General features: G+C 46.6%; 1 protein-coding gene across 3 annotated transcripts in view; it reads left to right on the top strand.

Moving 5' to 3' along the window:
* Capn3 (calpain 3) overlaps positions 1-22,570 on the top strand; it is a 57,008-nt gene that overhangs the window by 30,968 nt on the left and 3,470 nt on the right. For 2 of the 3 annotated variants that reach the window (XM_008846821.2, XM_008846820.2), the window contains exons 3-16: positions 1,171-1,289; positions 2,790-2,923; positions 3,583-3,751; positions 5,072-5,215; positions 6,550-6,633; positions 8,505-8,590; positions 10,751-10,828; positions 11,832-11,992; positions 15,296-15,465; positions 15,742-15,753; positions 16,370-16,578; positions 17,528-17,564; positions 19,729-19,746; positions 21,933-22,046. In XM_008846821.2, coding sequence (XP_008845043.1) covers positions 1,171-1,289; positions 2,790-2,923; positions 3,583-3,751; positions 5,072-5,215; positions 6,550-6,633; positions 8,505-8,590; positions 10,751-10,828; positions 11,832-11,992; positions 15,296-15,465; positions 15,742-15,753; positions 16,370-16,578; positions 17,528-17,564; positions 19,729-19,746; positions 21,933-22,046 — 1,535 coding nt within the window. The remainder of the gene's footprint in view (positions 1-1,170; positions 1,290-2,789; positions 2,924-3,582; positions 3,752-5,071; positions 5,216-6,549; positions 6,634-8,504; positions 8,591-10,750; positions 10,829-11,831; positions 11,993-15,295; positions 15,466-15,741; positions 15,754-16,369; positions 16,579-17,527; positions 17,565-19,728; positions 19,747-21,932; positions 22,047-22,570) is intronic. The other variant, XM_008846822.2, reaches the window with a different exon arrangement.

A 22,570-nucleotide genomic window follows, 5' to 3' on the forward strand; every position in this document is an offset into this window, starting at 1 on the left:
GAGGTATGCCGCATGCTACTGCCTCCCTTCTAGAATCTCAAAATCACCAACACACTCTACTTAACACAGCAAAAGCCCTGCTTTTAACTGTATACTTCTTCCTTAAGACAGCTCTGCTCCTGTGCACCAAGCATGCCCCTTGAGTATGGAAAATCAATGTGCACACACACAATGCATTGCCAAATGAGGACTTTGATACTGGAACACTTGTTTCAGTTGTCTCAGAACATCTGCATATTAAAGGAGTCTTTCAACTGCAGTGACATTTGCCGTATGGAAGAACATCCAATGTTCTGTTTGCTGGTTAGCTTGGTTATTCCACCACCCTTTTCTCTCCTTCTGCTTTTGTTCAGGAAGCATTTTTTTTGTACAGACTATAGAAAATCTCCATGAGATAAGATTGAAAAGAACATTAACAGAGACAATGTAAAACTTGAGGGAAAAAGGACAAGACCAACTTAAAAGCATTGGCTATCTTGGTTCCAGAGAGGCTGAGGAGACCTTGGGTATCGGGGCCTCCAGACTTTGGCAAGCTAATGCTCTGGGCCCTTCCATCCAATACACTGTGTTCTGGATAGTCTGGGTGCTCCACAGGAGGGAAACAGTGCTGTGGCCATAATCTCAGCCTCTCCTCCTCACCAGCAGGGTGGCACTAACCCACACTCCTTACAAGTAGCTCTCTGATGGTCAGGGTCAAGGTTTGTCCTGTGGCCAGCAATATTTTAGTGCCCTCTATAAACTGGTTTGGGGTAGTTAGCAGCCTAACAGGCCTGCCTTCTGACACACATCTGCTAATAATTCTCCTATACACAGTGTTCTTTGAGACCAGAAAGGAAAATGGGTACACTGCAAGAGTACCAGGCAGATGACCACCCATTGCTCTGTCTCTACTGAGACCTAAGAAGGAAGTGAGTTTCTTTTGTAAAAAGAGGACCCACCTTTAGGAAAATATCCAGTCCCGAGGGAGGGAGTTACCCTGCTCCTCATGCTGTTGAGGAATTCCTATCAGAATTTCCTTGCCTAGCCTGACACCCCTGTGAGGTCAGATGGAGCCAGTGGGCACTGTGAGAATCCCCATTCTTCAGCGATGGGAGCCACTAGCTGGGGTTGGGCTTTCTCTTCCAAGAGGGACAATCCCACCTGACATCTGGCACTTGTGTTTGCCTGCAGGGGACTGCTGGTTTCTTGCAGCTATTGCCTGCCTGACCCTGAATGAGCGGCTGCTTTTCCGCGTTATACCCCATGATCAAAGTTTCACAGAAAACTACGCGGGCATCTTCCACTTCCAGGTGAGGAAATGAGAGTACAGTTGAGAAGTTAGCCATAGCCTAGCTACCACCAGTCTCCTAGCCTTGACTTCCTAGCAGGCCCAGGAAAGGCTCTACCTACCCACCCCAGCCCTGATGGTGGGTAGTGACCCCTTTACTGCTGTGATCTTGTGAGGAAGCAGTTGTTTATCTCTGCTCCTCTAAATCCACGCATCTTCCACTGTGGCCCAGAAAGGCAGGAAGCCATCCTGTCTGTTGGCCTGTAAGTCTTATTTTTGCCCTCCAGCTGGCTGGCAGCTGTGACTGTCCATAGCCCTCCTTTAGCAGGCCCTTGGGATACCAGCTCTGGAAGCTGCAGAGTCCTTTTGTTTGTAGTGAAATCCCTCGTTTATGAACTACTTTTACTTCTTACCCTTTAAGGCAGGTCTACACCAAATCTATCATTCACCTTTTCTGGACCCTGCAAGAAAATTTTAGTAATCTGAACTGCTAGTTTGAATTAATTCAATCTTTTGAAACTTTTGGGGTATAAATTATCTTGGCACAGAGCCAAATTTTGTGCTAGACAAGAACAGAGCTGAATTTGCATGTGAAGTTCTAGTACCTTCTGGGGTTCTGAGGAATCTGCCTCCAGTCCTAAAGGCTCCTAATGTCCAGAAATGATTCAGAGCTTCAGTTGACATAACTCTAATCTCATACGTCAGCATGCTGCATGTCCCCCTCTTCTTCCATTCCAATTCTTTCAGTTTGTCATCAAGAACTATATAAATTACCAGGCGTAGTGGTGCACACCTTTAATCCCAGCACTTGGGAGGCAGAGGCAGGCAGATCTCTGTGAGTTCAAGGCCAGCCTGGTCTACATAGTGAGTTTCAGGACAGCTGGGGCTACAGGGAGACCCTGTCTCAAAAAAACAAAAAATAAAAAGAAAGAAAGATCGGCTGGCTGGGTATGGTGGTATGAACCTATAATTCCAGCACTCAAGAAGTTGAGGCAGAAATATTGTGAGTTCAAGGCTAGCCTGGGTACTTAGTAAGACGCTGTCTTTAAAACAGAAGGAAGGAAAGAAAGGAAGGGAGGGAGGGAGGGAAGCAGGGGGAGAAGAAAAAGAAAGGAAAAAAGAAATACTGAAGTCAGCCCAACAGCTTCACTTACATCAGGAATTCTCAATCCTGAGTGCACATTAGAATCATCTGGAACATCTAAAGGTAGTCCTAACCAGGCCCTGTCCCAGACTTCCTGCACAGGGAACTAAAAATCTCAAGACCTAAGATATTCATGGAGGATCTACTGTACCCAGAACTGGGCTGGATTCTGCAGGCAGTAAGTGGTATGTAATTTCCTGTGCTCAAGAAGTTCACAGTCCAGTTCAAAATAGATTCATACACACAAATCTAGACTAGGATGAACAAGCACCAGAGTGCGAGGCCTAGGAAAGAGTAGCACTTTGACTCAGAGCCCCGAAGGATGTGGGAGTCAGAAATGGTCATTGGAAGACGTGATATGCTTCTTGCTTCTTGCAGTTCTGGCGCTATGGAGACTGGGTGGACGTGGTTATTGATGACTGTCTGCCAACATACAACAATCAGCTGGTTTTCACCAAATCCAACCACCGCAATGAGTTCTGGAGTGCTCTGCTGGAGAAGGCTTATGCTAAGTAAAGCAACATTTAAGATGGGAGATGGGTGGGGAGGTGGGTTGGAAAATCCAGCCAAGGTCTCACAGTGAGCTGCACATGTGTATACATACCTTGTATATCGAGGGAGTTCGACTGTGATCCAGAGTCAGCTTAAGATCAGGCCCAGGCAGTAACAATCCTATCTAAAAACACTTAAATTTATGTGTGCAAGAAATCTTCAGCTTCCTACAGCTAGCTCCTTAATTCTGCCTCCTTGATACTGTTACAAATCTTGGGTCAGAGCACTGTATGGCTAGAGCTCAGATCCTAGGGTCTTGCTTGGCCCAAACTCATGCACTTGTAGTATATCCATAACACCATGCTGTCTCTTACCTGAGCCATTCCACCCCTGCTGCTGGGTTCAGCAGATAGTGGGCAGAGTGCTATGAGGCAGTGGGGACAGCTAGGTTCCAATGACAGTGCTTCTGGCTCTCTCTGACCTTGGGTTAATTAACCTCTTGAGCTTAGCCCTGTTGTTGTGAAGAAAGGGAATCATAGCAGCCATCTCTAGCTCACTGAGTTGATGGGGGAATTGAGATACGGCTACAGGACCTGAGAGTGAAGTTCTGGGGCCCTGGTAGCTGGTCATACTTCCTGGAACTCCATAACTCCAGATTGTTCTTTGTCCTCTCCCCAAGGCTCCACGGTTCCTATGAAGCCCTGAAAGGTGGAAACACCACAGAAGCCATGGAGGACTTCACAGGAGGGGTAACAGAGTTTTTTGAGATCAAGGATGCTCCTAGTGACATGTACAAGATTATGAGGAAAGCCATCGAGAGAGGTTCCCTCATGGGCTGCTCCATTGATGTAAGTCTGCTGCAAGTTCCCAGAAGCCAGGGAAGCCTTCCACTCAGTTAACAGCAGCACACAGTTTCCTTCAGGGACAGAGTGAATGTTTTGTTTTAAGAAGCAAGAACTGTACCTACAAGATAGCTCAGCAGGTAACAGTGCTTACTGCTAAACCCAACCTCCTGAATTTGATTCTTGGGATTCACATGATAGAAAGAGAGAACCAACTCCTGAAAGTTGTCCTTTAACATCCACATGTGCCTCTTCCCAAAATAAATGTAAGAAGCATTTCTTTAAAAAGCAGGAGCTGCCTATAATCTCAGCAATCAGGAGGTTTAGGCACGAGGATTGCTTTTTATATACCAGCTTGGGGTGCATAGTGAGAATCTTTTTTTAAAAAAACATAAATGGTTTTTAAGATTCTTGGCTTTAAAAATTGGCAGTTTGGGAAGTGGGGCTGGCTCAGTGTTTAAGAGCACTGGTTGCTCTTGCAGAGGACCAGAGTTCAGTTCCCAGCACCCATATGACAGCTAACAACCATCCTTAACTCCAGTTTCAGGGAATCCACCACCCTCTTCTGACTTCCATGGGTAAACTGCACTTACATACATGCAGGCAGTACACTCATACACATAAAGTAAAAATAATAAAATATTTTTAAAATCGGCAGTTTTTCAAGGGAAATATATTCCTGGGAGATTCAATAAAGAGATTGGGCAAGGGTGTTCCAAGCCCTGGAATTCAGGTAGAAATCACTTTAGAGCCTTCCACTGGCTGCTCAGTGAAAGCACATTCCTTAAGCCAGCTACATCATCATCTATGGACCTAAGGCCACCACTTCCCTTAGAAAGCTTCCTAATCAGTGAGCTTTGACCTCATCACCTCCTTGGTCCATTGTGTTTGCTGTCTGGAAGATCCGTCTGGAGTCTCCTCCTCCTGAAAAGGTGATGTGAATTGAGATAGGAACCAAAGAGAGGCCCTGCCAAGGCCTGGCCTTCTGAGTTTCAGGACACTGGTCTGTCCTTTTCCTCTGGGCTGCTCAGTGAATTTCCATTTCAGAAGAGGGGTGAAGGGGTGGCGACAATTTCTGCCTCTTTCTTTCCCAACACTCCAATGAATAGGAAGGCTTAGAAGGTCAGTCAGCATAAAATACACGGGTGAACATTTCTGTTTTCTTCCATATCGCTTTTCTGTCTTTTCTCCAGTCGTGCTCCACTGATAATCTCTTTTGCTTTGTCTATCACTTCCCCTTTTCCTGTCTCTCTCCCTTTCCACCCTCCACTGTTATCTCTCTTCCCCTTTCCTGGGTTGTCCACTACCCTTCCCATCCGGCCTCAGGATGGCACAAACATGACCTATGGAACCTCTCCTTCTGGTCTGAACATGGGGGAGTTGATTGCACGGATGGTGAGGAATATGGATAACTCGCTGCTCAGAGACTCAGACCTGGACCCCCGAGGCTCAGATGACAGACCTTCACAGGTGTGTACGCTTCCAACCATCAAGACTGACTAGCTCCCCAACTAGCATGCCCCCATTCTGCTGGCATCAGACTCCGCTCATCAGCCAGTGCAAACAATAAATTCCCTCCTCTTTGTACACTGTGCTATGAAGAACACAGAGCCTCTTGCCTAGAGGGCTTATATCTAGTACTTTCAGAAATACACAAGCTCACTGAAGAAGACTGAGCCATACAGAAAAACACAGGGGAAAATTTAGCCTATATTTTCCCCATCTAAAGACAACTGCCCAACATTTGCTGTATGGTCCTTCTAGACATACACTTAATCTACATTTGTTTTTAAACTCTTGTCATTTCATATGTACCAGTTTGCAGCCTGCTTTTTTTTTTTTTTTTTTTTTTTTGGTCTTTTTGAGACAGGGTCTCCCTGTAGACCCAGCTGTCCTGGATTCACCATGGAGACCAGGTTGGCCTCAAACTCACAGAGATCCACATGCCTCTGCCTCCTGAGTGCTGGGATTAAAGGCGTGTGCCACCACGCCCAGCATTTGCAGCCTGCTCTTTCTAGTTAGTGATCTCCTGCCTATTCACCATGGTCCAGGTCAAATGAAGACTGAAATCTGAGATGGAAAAAACTCCAGACCCATCCACACCTGTCACCCAGAGGAAGGCTCCAGGAATTCCCAACCCCACAAGGCTGCAGGAAGCTCCCCTAAAGCAGTTGTTACTAGGCTAGCTGATGCTGGATGGCCTATCTAGTGCTGGCTGTGCTTTGCTGACCTACCCTTCTGCCAAACACCCCTCAGACTGCAGCTTGGAAATTTTCACCTCTGCACTCAGGCATAGTCACATCACAGGAGGGATCTCCCCAGTCCCTCCTGGGTGCAGCAACTTGTCTTTCTTAACTGTCATGTTCTAGTGAAGGAGGTGAGGGAGTGAAAAGAGAAACATTTAGACCTGTAGGATTCATTGAGCCCCTTTCTTCAACCCCTTCTTCCAGGAATAATCAACCCTAGATAGGCTCAGGGGAAGGAGGATAGACCTCAAATGTCCCCTCTCCTCCTCTGAAGGGGTCCAAAAAGAAGGAACAAAGACATGTTCATATGCCTCCCATCTCAGCATCTACCTTGCTCTCTGGTGATCAGGATAGCATGATCAGCTAGGGGTCTGGCTGCGTCTTCTTGATGCTCTTGCAGGGCCAGTGAGGGTCTGCTCTTGATCATGAGGCATACTGTCAGGGAGCTGATTAGTCATCCCTCTCAGAGAACCCAGAAATGGACCATGTGAACCCGCCTTCAAGCAGCAGTGCTTCTGCCCCCCATCTCCTGACAAGCTGTCTGGTTATGCCCCACAGACAATTGTTCCGGTTCAGTATGAAACCAGAATGGCCTGTGGGCTGGTGAAAGGTCACGCCTACTCAGTCACTGGGCTGGAGGAGGTGAGTATTGGGGCTTGGTGGGGCATGGGAGCCTGGCTGGGTTGACTTTCTGAAGTCAGGACTTAGCTTCCTGTTCCCCTTTCACTACCTACAGAGCTTGCCAATCAGGAGATTCTGCTCAAGGCCCAATCTGGGTGCCTAGGGGTAGACAAGCCTGCGGGACCTATTAGAGGTGGACCTTACCACAGATGCTGCCTGGTTTATCTGTGCGTGTGCGTGTGCGTGTGCGTGTGCATGTGCGTGTGTTCACATGCGTGTAGAGGCCAGGGGTTGATGTGTATCTTCCTCAGTGGTTCACCTCATTTTGATACAGTCTCTGAGCCTGGAGCTCACCAATTAACTACGCTGCCTGGCCAAGGAACTTCAGAGATCCCTCCAGTCATGCTGGGGTTACAGTCATGCTCTGCCGTACCCTGTACTTTATATGGGAACTGGGGATCCAAACTCAGGTCATTGCTTTTGTTTTGACACAGGGTCTTGCTGTGTAGCCCTGGCTAGCCCGGAATGCTGAGATCTGCCTGCTTCTGCCTCCCAAGTGCTGGGATTCATTCACTGAGCCATTTCCACAACTCTTACTTTTGCTTTTAATACAAAAGATGGGATTTTTTTTCTGTTTCCAAAGAACAATTAGAAATACTGATTTTTGTCTTACAAAGCTGTTGTCAAGTTTCCTGTTTTCTCGTGTTCAGTTACAGTGTTTTATTTCCTGTGGGATTTCTGGGATTTCCTGGATCACTTCAGAGACAGGAATTTTGTGAGGCCAGTAACATATATAGCAGGTTGTGCCCTGAATAAAGGGACAGTCTGTGTCTATTTTCTCCCACTGTGGCTGGAGGATGGGCATCTTTCCCCAATTGGTCCATCTAGAGGAGGCCCAGTGAGATGCCTTAACAAGTAAGAGAGCTTGCTGCAAAAGCCTGAAGACCTATATTGAGACCCCGGAACCAAATGTGGAAAGAGAGAACCAACTCCAGAAAGTTATCCCATGGCCTCTACACGTGTGCTGTGCACACACACACACACACACACACACACACACACACACACACACAAATAAAATAAGGGGCTAGAGAGATGGCTCAGTGGTTAAGAGCACTGGTTGCTCTTGCAGAGGACCCGGGTTCTGTTGCGGGTTCTCCTCAGGCCAGCTGTGAAGACCCTAACCTGGATCGGGTCCCCTGCCGATTGTGGGGGCAAGAGGCGCGGAGTCACGACACACAGACCCTGGGAGTCGAGTAGAAGCAAGCACTAGGCGAGGCGCTGCAGGCTCGTTTAATGCAGGAGGGGGCATGCCTTATATCTCCCTTTTCTCCGCCCCCAAGTCCCTTTAGTCAGCGTATCGTTTTCTGATTGGTCCGTGCCATGCAGTCTGTCAGCAGTCACTGGGCTCCTGAGCAGGGTACCGAGGCGTGGGCTCCTTTTGGCGGGCTATTTGCAGACCAAGAAGTGAAGTGAATTCTTGCTGAATCCCAGGGCTCTGGGTCCGCGCCATCTTTGGAGGCCTCCTGCTACAGGTTCAGTTCCTAACACCCACATGGTGGCTAACAACCTTACCTCTGTGGGCGTTGCATGCATTGGTGCACTTACATGCACATAGGCAAAACATTCATATACATAAAATAAAAATAGACAAAAATAAATAAAATCCCCACAGAAACAGATAATGTGTGTGCCTGTCCTCCTCCACCAGTGTATACAATGGCCAGACCCCTCACCCTGTCAGAGCCCTTCTGATTTGCCCTCCCGGCCGGGGCCAGGAAGCCTCCAGAATGTATTCTCTCCCAACTTCCATCCCAGCTGTCAAGGGCAGGTCAGAGCTCCCCGTTTCCAGACATACTCCACAGCAGCAGCTCATTGTCTCTTTTCTCTAGGCCCTGTTTAAAGGTGAGAAAGTGAGGCTAGTGAGGCTGCGGAACCCCTGGGGCCAGGTGGAGTGGACTGGCTCTTGGAGTGATGGGTAAGTGAGGGGACCCACCTGTGAGCAACAGAGCCTGGGGCAAGATTGGGTTGGGTAGTGGATCATGAGAATATCATTGGGGCTTAGTGAAATAGCACCCTCAAACCAAAGACCTTCAGGGTACAGGCATGGGCTCTCCAGGAGGGCTGAGAGTGGCACCAGGGAAGCCAGGACTCAGTGAACTTGCTGATGGTTATAGGCTTGAAAGGAAGGATTCTGGAAAGTCTGGGCTAGAGATCAAAGTCTCAGTGCAGGGTTCTGAACTAGACATGCAATTTCCCTTCCCATCTCTTTGCCTCATTTATAAAATGGGAACAATATCAGCACTTTCCTGATGGCTGTTACAGGAATAAATGTGACAGTCAGTTGGGGAATGTGCTTAGCTGAGGCAGAGATAGCCTCTCCTTTGCTGTCCACATACAAAGTTCCACAAGCCTCATGTAATAATTTTACGGCTTGTCACTGAAAAGAAGACTGGGAGATAACAAAAACAATACAAGAAGTTGTTACCAAGGCTCCAGAACATTTATAGCGCCCAACAGTCCCACTCAGTCACTGGTGTCAGGTTCCCTCTACTAGATGACAAGCCCCCTGTGTTCCTGTGGACTCAACAGTGGAAAAGGACCATGCACAGGCTTATGGGCCTCTATACACACAACAGCCCTCTGTAACTCTTGATTCCTGATCACCTACTAACTAGGGTATACAGGTCTAAGGACTGGGGATTGTCTGTGAGCAAGTTAGCTCTCAGTAGATTCACAAGGTGCTGTATGCTTACTGCCTCCTGTCAACATTCACATGCATTCCCCCATCATCCCTATAACAAATCCTTCCTCAGGTCTGACTCTATGTGGGATACAGAGAGGAACTCAGAGATACCTACTTGCTCCTGTGGGTCTAGTGGGAAGGACAGACACACACTAAGAATTGACATCAGTGCTGTGGTAGGATCACAAAGAGGTAGCCAGCCCCTCAACTAGCTTGGGTAGGGTGGGAAAATAGATGGGTTACCTGGAGGGAGTGATGCACAAGCTGGGCTCTGCTATGGGAAGGGCCTCGATGCTCATCGTCGTCCACTCCACTGCTGCAAGTCACCATAAGGACCCTTGCTGTGCTTTCCAGACTGACTTGGTGTCCAACGTTGATACACTTCCTGCTGACTCCTCCACTGGAGGAACTGCTAACAAGTGGAAACTCCACTCCTCTTCCTGTGCTCCCTGAGTCCCAGCATTTTCTGAACCAGATTTAGCTTAATTCTCTCCAGTGAGCCTGAAACAAATATGCTTTACTTTCTCCCTCAAGAGAAAAGTGTATAAAAAGGGCCCAGCCTTAGAAACAGTGCCGGCCATTTCCTGTCAGGGAAGAAGAGATATTTATGTACTTGTTCTTTTCTTAGTAACTCAGCTGGGTACCAAGCTAATAACTTTGCATGTGTTATTTCATGTACTCCTCATAGTTCCTCGGTAGATGATATAATCATTTCCGTTTTGCAGGAGAGGAAGTCAAATCTGACACAATCTATCACTGAGGAAAGTCAGGGCAGGACCTCAAGGCAGGAACCTGGAGGCAGAAACTGAAGCAAAGACCATGGAATGCCACTTACTGACTTGCTTTCTCCTGGCTTGCTCAGTTTCTTATACAACCCAAGCTCACCTGCCTAGGGATGGTACCACCCATAGTGGGCTGAGCTGTCCTACATCAATTAACAATTAAGAAAATGCCTCACAGACATGACCACAAGCCAGTCTGATGGAGGAAATTCCTCATTTGAGGTTCCTTCTTCCCAAGTGATTCTAGTTTGTGTCAAATTCACAAAAACTAGGTTGCACAAATACACAGCTGTCAGTTATTAAAGGGGAATCCCAGTTTGTCTATTTGCAGAATCTAGGTCTTAATGTGTAGTGTGAAGAGGACAGAAGACTCAACCAGAGAAGACCAGCCCTTATAAACCCATCTGATGAGTTTGGCCTTATTCTTGAGGAAGGCAGGAAGGATTTTCCATTGAGGATAACGGGTCAGAACTGGACTTTGATGGCTCACAGTGGCTGTAATTTGGATGTGTACTACTTCAATTTCGTGTCCCTCTGATACCTTCTGTCCCAACCCATACAAGGCCTGCCTTTTCAGCTCCTTTCCATAATTCCTCCATTTTCCCACCAGTTGGAAGGACTGGAGCTTTGTGGACAAAGATGAAAAAGCCCGCCTGAAGCATCAAGTCACTGAGGATGGAGAGTTCTGGTGAGTTCAGCATCTAGAAAGGTAAAGGATGGGGAAGGAAGGTAAAACCTCATACTCCAGTCCCTAACCAGAGGCCACTGGGTTCCATCTTTGAGAGATCTGGGCCCTGTTGTCCACTCTAGCCCAAGGCCCAGCAGGGATGAAAGAAAGTAGGCAGGCCACAGTGATGACCAGGACCAGGCCAGCATACCAAAGCTCTTGTTCCAGCCACCCTTACTCCTTGGCCCTGACATAGCTCTCTTCTGGGCCTACAAGGTTTTATTACCTGGTATCCAGTGCCACCCCCTTTCCCATCACATTATTTGTCAACCTTCTGGGTCTCGGTTTGCAGGAACATCCCCCACAACTCTTTTTCTTTTTTCTTTTCCTTTTTTTTTTTTCAGCCTTTTAAGACAGGGTCTCCCTGTCTGGAACTTGCTATGTAAACCAGGCTGGCCTGGAACTCACAGAGATCTGCCTGCCTCTGCCTCCTGAGTGCTAGGATTAAAGGCATGCACCACCACACCCAACTTCCGAATAACTCTTTTGGTTCTCTGTTTGTAGTGTCATTATCCTTAAACGATTCTTTCCCAAATGGTATCTCTTTCCCTGTGCCTAGCACTATGCCTGGCATTAAACATACAACAAACTTTTGGAGAACTGAATTGCCATCCAGTTCTCTCATAAAAGACTAATGAAGAGTCTTGATGATAGTTTGGAGTAGATATGTCAGAAATGACAGTGTTAAGCCAGGCATGGTGGCACTTACCTATAATTCCAGCACTTGGGAGGCTGAGGAAAGATGATAAAGAGTTCAAGGCCAGCTGGGATTACATAGTTAATTCAAGGTCAGTCTGGGCTCTGAGGTGAAAACCTATCTCCTATATAAAAACAAACAAACAAACAAACAGTGTCTGGATCTTCTGGGACCTTGAACTAATGGATTGTGCTGTTAGCCCTGGAATGTTCTCCAGCCTCTCCCCATCTGTTCCTAACCAACCTCTCTCTTTTTTCCACCTTTCAGGATGTCATATGATGATTTCGTCTACCATTTCACAAAGCTGGAGATCTGCAACCTCACAGCCGATGCCCTGGAGTCCGATAAGCTTCAGACCTGGACAGTATCTGTGAATGAGGGCCGCTGGGTGAGGGGCTGTTCGGCTGGAGGCTGCCGCAACTTCCCAGGTGAGAGATACTCTAGATGGGGAAAGGGTCCATACAGAATACCTTCTAGGTAGAATCATATTAGCCAACATTTACTGAGTCTGTCCTAAACTCCAGACATCTACTCACTTATTAAATCCTCCTCATTTAAGGGAGCAAATGGCCATACTGAGGAATTTCCCATAGAGAGCTGGTAGCAAAATTTAAGCAGGAAACTGTCAGAACAATACCAAGTCAATCATGTTGAATGAATAGTTGAGGACCAAGCTGGCAACTACTGTAGTTGTCCAAGTCGGAGGTGCTGAAAGCGTAATCAAGCCAGTGGCTTCAGAGATGGAGAGGAGAAGGTAGGGTTAGAGAAGGAAACGTGAGGAATGTTAGCAAGATTCCCAGCACAAGGGCCTGAGTGGATGGGTAAATGTTGCAATAAAAGTCCCACAGGAAAAAAAAGTCTCTATGTTATTTGGGTTTTTTGTTTGGTCTTTTTGAGACAGAGTCTCCCTGTAGCCCCAGCTGGCCTGGAACTCACTATGTAGACCAGGCTGGCCTTGAACTCACAGAGATCCACCTGCCTCTGCCTCCCAAGTGCTGGGATTAAAGACTTGCACCACCATGCCCAGCTTGTTATTTGCTTTTTATGTGGTTGGTTGTAGAGTATAGGAAGAGGACTTTAATTTTGACATGAAAAGTTTGAGGTACCTATTGAATATTAAGGGAAAGATCTATAATAGAGAATTGGAGGCACATATTAGATTTAGCTACATGATAAAACTGAACAAGATGGGTGGAGAGATGGCTCAGGGAGGTAAAGCACTTGCTATGCAAGCCTGACAAACTGAGTCTGGTTCTCCAGAACTCACATGAAAGCCAGATGCAGGTATGTGTCTATAATCGCAGTGCTCCTACACTGGGAGACATACAGGAGAGGCCCTAGAGGTTCAGGGGCCACCTAGCCTGATGTGTACAACAGCAAACAACAAAGAGACTGTCTCAAACAAGGTGGAAGGCAAGGACTGACACCATAGGTTGCCTTCTGACCTCCACATGTGCCATGACATGCATGTACCCACATTCACACATGAGCACACACATGTTGTATATACACAAAATCAGTAAGCATTTGATAAAGAAAAGAAAGAATAAAGAAATGAGGGAAGGAGAGAGGTAGGGAAGGAGGAAGTCAGAAGAGAGACTGAGCTGGGATTTTTAGCTCAGGTGTCACTTGAATATAAGGGACTGTTAAAAGTGAAAGTCTCTCTCACACACAAACACACACACACACACACATACACACACACACACACACACACACACACACACACACACACACACACAATGGAAATGGGTCAGATACCTAGAAAAACAGGATAGATAGGGCCAGAGAAGAGGCATAAAGAAGGCTGGATCCCAGGGACCAATGACACTTAAAGAGCAGGTCATAAAAAGTAAAGCTGACAGCAAAGACAATGGAAGTTCAGAAGAGGAAGGCACTACACACCCAGTCAGAGCAACTCCATCTTTAAAACAGTAGAGGCCCCACCCACCAAATCATTAGACAAATGCCTGAGTTATGCTTTCCACAAAGATTTACTGAATGCCTATTTGCAGCAAGTATGCATTAATCAGTGTTATCTACAGCAGGGCTCTTAAAGTTTTTATACTTGCAACTCCTTTTCACTTGAGAAATTCATATGCAAACCTGAGTATATAGCCATATAAAATTGGTATACAAATTAAACATTTACTGATAATAAATCATAAATTTATTTTAGGGACTGGGAATGTAGCACAGTTGGTAGAGTGCTTCTCTATCATATACAGAGCCCTGAGTTCAATCCCCAGCACTGTACAAACCAAGTGTGGTGGCACATGCCTCCAATCTTAGCACTCAGGAAGTGGAGGCTAGAGGTTTATCTCAAAAAAATTATTTTATTTTAAAATTATTCTTTGGTATACATATACTACTATTTACCAAAGATAAAAGCAAATGGTAGTGAGATAGATTTACTTGTTTATTTTTACATCAAAAATTAAATCTGAGCCCAGTGTGGTGGTGCATGCCTTTAATCCCAGCACTCAGAAGGCAGAAACAGCAGTTCTCTGTGAGATCAAAGCCAGCCTGGTCTACAAAGCAAGTTCCAGGCCAGTGCACCTCAAAAAGACCAAAAAAATCAATAAAATAATATAAAATAATAAATATTTGCTGGAGAAGTGGCTTAGAGGCTAAAAGCGCTGGTTACTCTTGCAGAAGACCTGGGTTCAGTCCCTAGCATCCATATGGAAACTAACAACCATCCATGACTCCAGTTCCAGGGAATCAGATGCCCTCTTCTGGCCTCCTCAGGCACCAGGCATGTATGTGGTACATTTACATACATTCAGGCAAACAGTCATACACATAAAATAAAAATAAAATCTTTAAAAAAAGAATTAAATCTTGTAAAATATTTGATACTATAGGACACAGGGTCTTCACAATGTTTTTCAGAATTGATGGATGTTTTGATTTTATAATGGTCAGTGCTAAGAAGGTCATTCACATAAATATGTAGCATAAAATGGCAAAAGTAGGGCCAAGCATGGTGGCATATGCCTTTAATCCCAGCACTCGGGAGGCAGAGGTCAGCCTGTTCTATATAGTAAGTTCTAGGCCAGCCAGCAGCCAGTGTTACATAGTGAGACTTTGTCTCAGAAAGAAAGACGAGGTTGTGGTCTAGAAAGATAGAAGCAGTCAGATAGATTAGATAGGTAGATGGATGGGTAGAATGAGCAGGCAGGCAGGCAGGAGACTTATTAGGAAAAATGCCTCACTGATCATAGAGGCAGTAAAGTCGAGTCCCTAGGATGCTAGACAGTGACCCAGTGTAAGTCCACAGACCCCAGCAAAAGGGAAGATAGTGGTGTAATCTTCAACTGAAAGCCAAAGACCTGAGAATTCAGGTCACTGGTTTAAGTCCTGGATTCTAAAGCCAGAGTCTGGACAAAAGGAGGCTGTCACAGCTCCAGGACAGAGAGGAAATCTTTTCTTGTCTTTTTGCTCCATCAGGGTGCCTAGCTGATTGGATGGCACCCATCAAAGTTGAGGATGGGTCTTCCTAACTCATTTCTCAAATTCATATACAGTTTCCTCTAGCAACACCCACAGTGTCACACCTAGCAACCGTGCCTTAGCAGCTCTAGTTAGTTCTTGGGCAATCAAGTTGGCACCTTAAGTTACACTTCACATAGGGGACAAAGGAGAACAGGTTCCCTCATCTCATTTTCCATCCTGCCCTTTCTCCAAGAGGCAACGCTCAACATGCGTTTCCTTTCTGGGGGGCACAGACACTTTCTGGACCAACCCGCAGTACCGTCTGAAGCTCCTGGAGGAGGACGATGACCCTGATGACTCTGAAGTCATTTGCAGCTTCCTGGTGGCTCTGATGCAGAAGAATCGGCGCAAGGACCGGAAGCTGGGGGCTAACCTCTTCACCATTGGCTTTGCCATCTATGAGGTGCATAGTACTGACTAGCTAGCTTTAGCCCAGGAAACACACCTTTCTGGTGAAGAGAATTCAGGGAGTTTCTAGCAAGGTCCTCTGGCTTTCTTGGACCTCCAGGGCTCTTACTTTCACATAAATGTCAGGAGGTACAGTGGATAGGGCCAGGGATGGCATGGTAGTATACGGGGAGTTAGGATCTGCATTCACTCTACAATTGCTAGCATTCCCATCTGTCAACTCTGCACCCTCATTCACATCAGAGGCATTGTTTTTTTCTTTTGTTTCCAGGTTCCTAAAGAGGTATAGCAGTGGCAGTGGCCAACAGTGGTGTGCAGCATTCCCTGGGGGCCCCAAGTCTGTCTGTGGCTCCTCAAGAAGCTTCCTGGTAGGGTTGGTGGGCAAGGCTGATAGGAGGGTACTACACCCCTGTTGTGTGCACTCTCTGCCTTTCACCATGACACCTACCCATCACACACAGACACACACACACACACACACACACACATTCTTTCACACTCATGCAATTACACACTCACAAAGACATGTTGTGAGGGTTGCTGCCTCCTGGGAGAGAGGATTCACCTCTCTCAGAACTCAGTTGAGGCCCCTCGTTATCTATGGTGTACTTCTCAGTCTGAAGGAATTTGGAGATGAAGAGCATCAGTTCTGGTAAGTGGCACTGCCTGGGAGAATTACAGACTTGACCTTCATTTCTGAATCACAACACAAAAGCAAATGGAAGTGGGATATGGAACTTCCAGTCAAGTTGAGCTGTCAGAGGCCTTAGGAATTGGAAGTAGGTCAGTAGAGACTGTGAAATGAGTGACAAAGAGTTTTAGGAGGGGCTCCCTGGAGGGGGCTGTGAGTCCAGTCAGTTCTCCCAAGGGGCTCAGGTCCCATGGGTTCTTGTCCCCAGATGCATGGAAATAAGCAGCACCTGCAAAAGGACTTCTTCCTGTACAACGCCTCAAAGGCCCGAAGCAAAACCTACATCAACATGCGGGAGGTGTCCCAGCGCTTCCGCCTGCCTCCCAGCGAGTATGTCATTGTGCCCTCCACCTATGAGCCCCATCAGGAGGGAGAGTTCATCCTCCGGGTCTTCTCTGAAAAGAGAAATCTTTCTGAGTGAGTATCTGCCTTCCCCACCTGACCCCAAGAGGTCACTCACATGGCCCATTATGAACTGGAGGCAGCTGGGCCAGTCTCCTTCAGAGTTTCTGCAATATATGCACCAGCCTGTGCCATGTCCCCACTCCAAAGCCATTGCTATTTATCTTGTTTATTTAATTCTTTTTTGCAGCACTGGAGATTAAAACTAGAGCCTCATGCTTGCTTGCACTATACTTCAGTTTTTATTTTACTTCTTGGGACAGGATTTGACAAAGTTGCCCAGGCTAGCCTTGAACTTTTGATCCTTCTGTCCCAGCCTCCTGAGTAGATATGATTTTGACCCTACAGCTTCAGTAGTAGCCCACATTCATTTATTCATTCCTTCAGTCCTTAATCCTGCAGATATTTATTGAGTACACACTGCATCCAAACACTCTTTAGGAATGGGATAGTGAAGTGAATTAAACAGAAGGAGACAGCTGCCTTCATGTAACTTCATACTCTAGGGACAAGGGACAGGGTATATTAGATTTGAAGAAATGACAAGGAGCAAAAATAAAGCACAGAAGAGATATACAAGGCACTGAGGGTGGTTGAAATATTAGGTTAGCACTGCCAGGGAAGCCAGCAAGGCTACAATCCTGCCTTTGGCTGCAGATGCACTGACAGACCCTGCCACTCAGAGCTCTGTCCCTGGAAGAAGTGCAAGGCTCTTTGCTAGGTGGCTGGGTCATGCTTTGGGGGCGCTCTGGGCAACACCAAAAGAGGCCATGCACCTGGGCCTGGTTGTTGGGAATGGTCCCTACACAGGGCTGGGTTCTAGGATAGATACTTAGCTCCAAGGGCTCTCTTAGCATTTGTCCCATCTTGGCCATCAAAAAGCTTCATGACCTGAACAAATCCTCCATGTGCTTCCTGTTGGTCCTGGTGACACTGAGAAACTGCATGTTTATGTTTTTCACAGGGAAGCTGAAAATACAATTTCTGTGGATCGGCCAGTGGTGAGTGGCTGGGCTATTTTATGTGGGGTCTAGAGGGATGCCTACCCCAGGCCAGGCAGGGGACAGGTAATGGTGGAGGGAGACTGGCAGGGGCAGTCTGGGTGGGCAAGACAATTACACCATCTTACTGCAATCTCTACTTGGTGTGGCCAGAAGAAATGGTTCTTCCATCCTAGAGCCATTAGTCAGTCAGAGGCTGAAAAATATGGAAGAGGGAAAAAGCAGTTTGCACAATTAGAGGAAGGCAGCAAGGCCACAGGAAGGGATGACAAGGCTGGCTAATGTTGGATTATGAGTTGGATCGTATTGGATTTCTCATACAGAGAGAAAGAAGTATACTGGGCTCTGGACCCAGGGTCAGAACCTGGATCCTTCACCTCCCACTTAGGTAACCTGGACAAGTTACAGAACCCTCCTAACTCAGTTTCATACCCTGCAAAATAGGGGTAATAATAATGTCCTGGCCATGCTTTGTGGAGTTGAAATCAGTGTGTTTCTGTGTGTGTACACACAAGCGAGTCTCCAGGTACCTTTCACATGTGTGAGCTCACTTGATCATTATGAGTGTTCTGAGAAGTGAATGAAGTCATCTCAGCTTTTCATATAAGAGGATGGTAGCCCAGTACAGTCAAACGGTTTCCTTGTGTTTACAGAGCCAGGAAGTAGCAGGCAGGTGAGGAACTCAAATACAGATTCAGACTGAAGATTTCAGCTCTCCCACTTCTGTGGTGAGGCCAGCTCCCAAGACTGGGAAGTCTAACAGCAGAAGCACAGAGTAGGGGTGTGGTCTGTGAACTGAGGAGACTCAGGTCTGTGGTGCAACTTTGGGCTGTAGTTGGTAGACAGTCCTGCACCTAGGGAATATGACTTGAGCCAAGAGAAATGCTCCACTGACTGCTTTTCAGGTAGTGACATCCATGGTCATAATCCTGACCCTGTGCCAATGCAGGGTACCAAACGCCTTCTGAGTCATTCCACACAGTTTGTTTTTGTATTACATGCATTTGACTCTCTCTTACCCTTTGGATGCTGGTAATCAGTGTACAATATTATCAGGAGTTCCTTGTGTGCTGGGGAAATAGCTAAGTGTAGACTACTTGCTTAGCATCCAGAAGGCCCTGGGCATAAACCCCAGCATTAATTAAAGAAAAAAAAAAGGTAGGGGTGGGGGCTTATGGGACCTGGCATGTCACCTTAGTAGAGCAGGTCTAGGATTCTATGGCTCCCAAATGACACTTGGCTTTAGTGTTGGAGGGACAACTGGAATGGAAGCAAGTGGGCCTGTCAGAAAGGTACAAAGGATAGCGTCTTGGTTGATGCCATAGAAGATAGCAGGCCCAGTGTAGCCGTCAAACCTGACTTCATAAAAGCTACCCTTGTATTTCTATACTGAATCTCTTCCTGTTAAATATTTGCTCAAAAATTTAAAAATTCTATAAAACATTTCATTTTCAGGTGAATGTGGTGTTTTAGTAACCAATTTTATTTTGTCTATTTTTTTTATTACATTTATTTATTTTGTGTGGTTTGGGACAAGTGTGTGCCATTCTCTCCTCTTCCTTCTCCATGGAAGTAATAGGATAAGTTGTGGGAGTCTATTCTCTCTTTTCACTATGTGAATCTCAGGGATCAAACTCAGGTCATCTAGCTTGGCACAAGTGCCTTTCCCCGTTGAGCATTTTGCCAGCCCAGCAATTTATTTTTGAAGAGTAGCCAGAGGTCCCTTCCCTTCCCCTAACAGTGGATTACTATACAAAGCACAGCAGCTGCTGGTCTCTTGAAATGGGGGAGAAAAAGAGTCTCTCCTCTCTTAGGCGGCCACCATACCCCTTTTGCTTTTATTACATTTATTTATTATATATAGGTGTGTGTCTGCCCTCACATGTGTGAGCATCAGATAGTGTGGAGGTCAGAGGACAATTTGTGGGAGTCAGTTCTCTTCTTCCACCATGTGGGTCCTGGGTCAAACTCAGGTTATCAAGCTTGGTGGCAAGTGCCTTTACCCACTGAGCCATATTGCTGGCCCTTCACGTCCTTTTTTTAATTGGCTATCTGGACAGCCAGAGTTTTGCCTCAAGCTTCAGATCAGAACACAAGGCCCCTAGCCATCCTAGGAACTTGCTTTTCATTTATTCCCCATTTACTGTTTCCTTTTCTTATGCAGAAAAAGAAAAAAAACAAGGTGGGTAAAACAGGGCAAGTGGGTAGGACATCATGCATGTGTGTGTGTGTACATGTATATACGTGTGCATATGTTTGTGCATGTGCCAGACATGCTTCTTCCTCCCATCCTTCCTGGAACCTCTGCTGGGGTTGGGTGTGTATCATTGATGGCCGATTTCTGCTGAGTAAGGCAGTGTGCTAGGTGCTCTTCTAGGTATTTGCTGTGCTTTAACTCAATCTTCATGGTAATCCTATGAGATTGGTACCATTTTCCATCCACGTTTTCAGAGGGAGAAAAGGTACAAACTAGTGCTCACAGACACACAGAAAGAGACAGCCAGCACTGTAGCCAGGTGGCTGGTCCCAGAGTCTGTGTCCTGAACCACCACAGGCCATCAGACAAAGTTTGGTGTCAGTGCTTATGGTGGTCAAAGAGTATCCATCACAGGGGTTCTCCTAGTTTGGGTGTTGGTCCAGACAAGAGCCAACATATACCAAGCATTGTGCTGGTAGCACCTCCCCTACCCCCAGTTATAACAATATTTACAAGGTAAGTGCTGTTTATTCCCTTTTTATGAGCATTCATATTCAGAGAAGTGACTTGGCCAAGAACACATAACTAGCAAGTGGGGAAATTGCAACTGGACATCATATCTGTCTACTCCAAGATCAGCACTTACACTTCAAGGCCTGTGTTGTTAAGACCAGTACTTGAGTCTGGATATGCATGCCTGGCCACGGCACAGTCCCCTAAGACTGGACCTCTGTTTGTTCTGGGGTCCCTGCAAGCTTCACTTGCTTGGGCAAGAACTGTTGTTTAGAAGAGCAAGCCAGGGCCTAAGGATCCTCCTGGGAGCTGAAGCTGGCAAAGCTGTTTCCATATCAGCCCATTTGGCTCACCTGGACAAGCAGCATGTGGAAATTAGGCTGCTTTTCTGAGAATGCTTACCCCCCTGTTCTCTGCATTTCTGCCCCCAAATCTGCCTTCCTCTGGCTTCCTGTGGGGGTGCACAGCCCCCATAACCATGGGCATGACATGGCAGCCACTCTCCACCCCTTCTCATAGCCTCTTGACTTGCACTAGCATATCCTTAAACTATTCCGTTTCTGTAGCATCTTCAATGTTTTCGCAGTACAGTTTTATATTCACTAACTCTGGTCCTCACAGGAGGTAAAATCATGTTTTATCAGCTCCGGTAATGGCTGAGTAAATGGCCAGTGAAGGTATTTCTTACACAGGGGAGGGCTGGTCAGGGTTGACCATGCCACCAAGTAACAGATTCTTGGAGGCTTCTGGAGTCACCATGGTGACGTGGGTATTGAGGGATGATTCTACTCTCTCCTTTAATCAGAGAAGCGTCTGTTTTGCTAAGTGGTACAAGTTCTCTCTGTGTTGTCTAGAATGGCCTCAAATTTGTGTTTCTTGCCTTCAGCTAGGATTATAGGTGTGCACCACCATGATGGGTTTGAAAAGCTCTATTTTTATTTATTTTATTATTTTATTTTATTTTACTGGCCTTTTTGAGACAGGGTCTCCCTGTAGCCCGAGCTGGCCTGGAACTCACCATGTAGACCGGGCTGGCCTTGAACTCACAGAGCTCCGCCTGCCTCAGCCTCCCAAGTGCTGGGATTAAAGGCATGCTCCACCACACCTGGCTATAAAAGCTCTATTTTTAATGGGTTTTACCCTGGGTTTGGGGGGGGGGGATTTAAGGTATTGCCATTGAAAAATATTTGAAAATCGCCAATGCACACTATACTACTTTTAGCATCCTTAGCATTTTCACATGTACTACTTTGAACCATCATGAGGAGAAATGGGGCTGACCCAATAACTTGTACAATGTGTTAAATCATTTTTAAAAACTAAAAACTATGAGTAAAAAAGATAAAGAACTGACGTTCAAGCCAGGCATGGTAGTGCATACCTAGAATCCCAGCATTCAAGGCTAGCCTGGGCTATATAGTGAGATGTAGCCTCAAATAAAACATAAAAAAACTGAGGTCCAAAGTGGCTGGGCACCCTACCCCAGCCACACACCTTGTTGCAGGGATGAGCTTGAAGTAAAGCTCAGGAACTCCTGACCGATATTTTCTTCTTCTCACTACACAAAGATGCTCCAGGGGGGAGGCTGCCTTGGGTGCCAGTTCAGCCTGTAATCCTTGCTTCCCTCCTGTCCTCCCTGACTTCCCTCCTCTCTCCAGCCCATCATCTTCGTTTCAGACAGAGCAAACAGCAACAAGGAGCTGGGTGTGGACCAGGAGGCAGAGGAGGGCAAAGACAAAACGAGCCCCAATAAGCAAGAAAAATCCCCACAGGTGTCTGAGCATGTGGCATGAATGGGGAGGCTAGCATGCAACAGGGTTCTCATGCTCTTGGGGTGCATGGGAGCTACTGTGGTTCCCAGGGGGTCTCCAACAGGTAGGGTTTGGACTTGTCCCACTGACCTTTTCTCTCAGCAAGTTCTAAACTCTGGGGTACAAGGTGGGTAAATGTCTTGGGATTGGCTGCCACACCAACCAGTCAGGACTGGAATGACAAGCTGAACCTCCCCACTGGAGTTTATTCAGCCAGAACAACAGAAATCGGGGAGCTGAAGGCCAAACAGGAACTTTGTCTTCAGTCCCAAGTTCCTGACAGTGGAGGATAAAGCATAGCAGGAGAAAGTGGGGTCTGAAGACAGACCCATGGTCCTCCAGAACTCAGGTGTTTGATTGGAATGGGGAGAGGTAAATGTTAGCGGAGGTGCCAGACAATTCCTGGGCCATGTCTTCTATCCAGTAATAGCCAAGCAGTGGAGTGGGCAAGTGTCCTTTGAGAATGTAATCCTGATGACAGAGGT

The sequence above is a fragment of the Nannospalax galili genome, unplaced genomic scaffold, assembly GCF_000622305.1.
Source record: "Nannospalax galili isolate Female #2095 unplaced genomic scaffold, S.galili_v1.0 scaffold342, whole genome shotgun sequence".
Lineage (NCBI taxonomy): Eukaryota > Metazoa > Chordata > Mammalia > Rodentia > Spalacidae > Nannospalax > Nannospalax galili.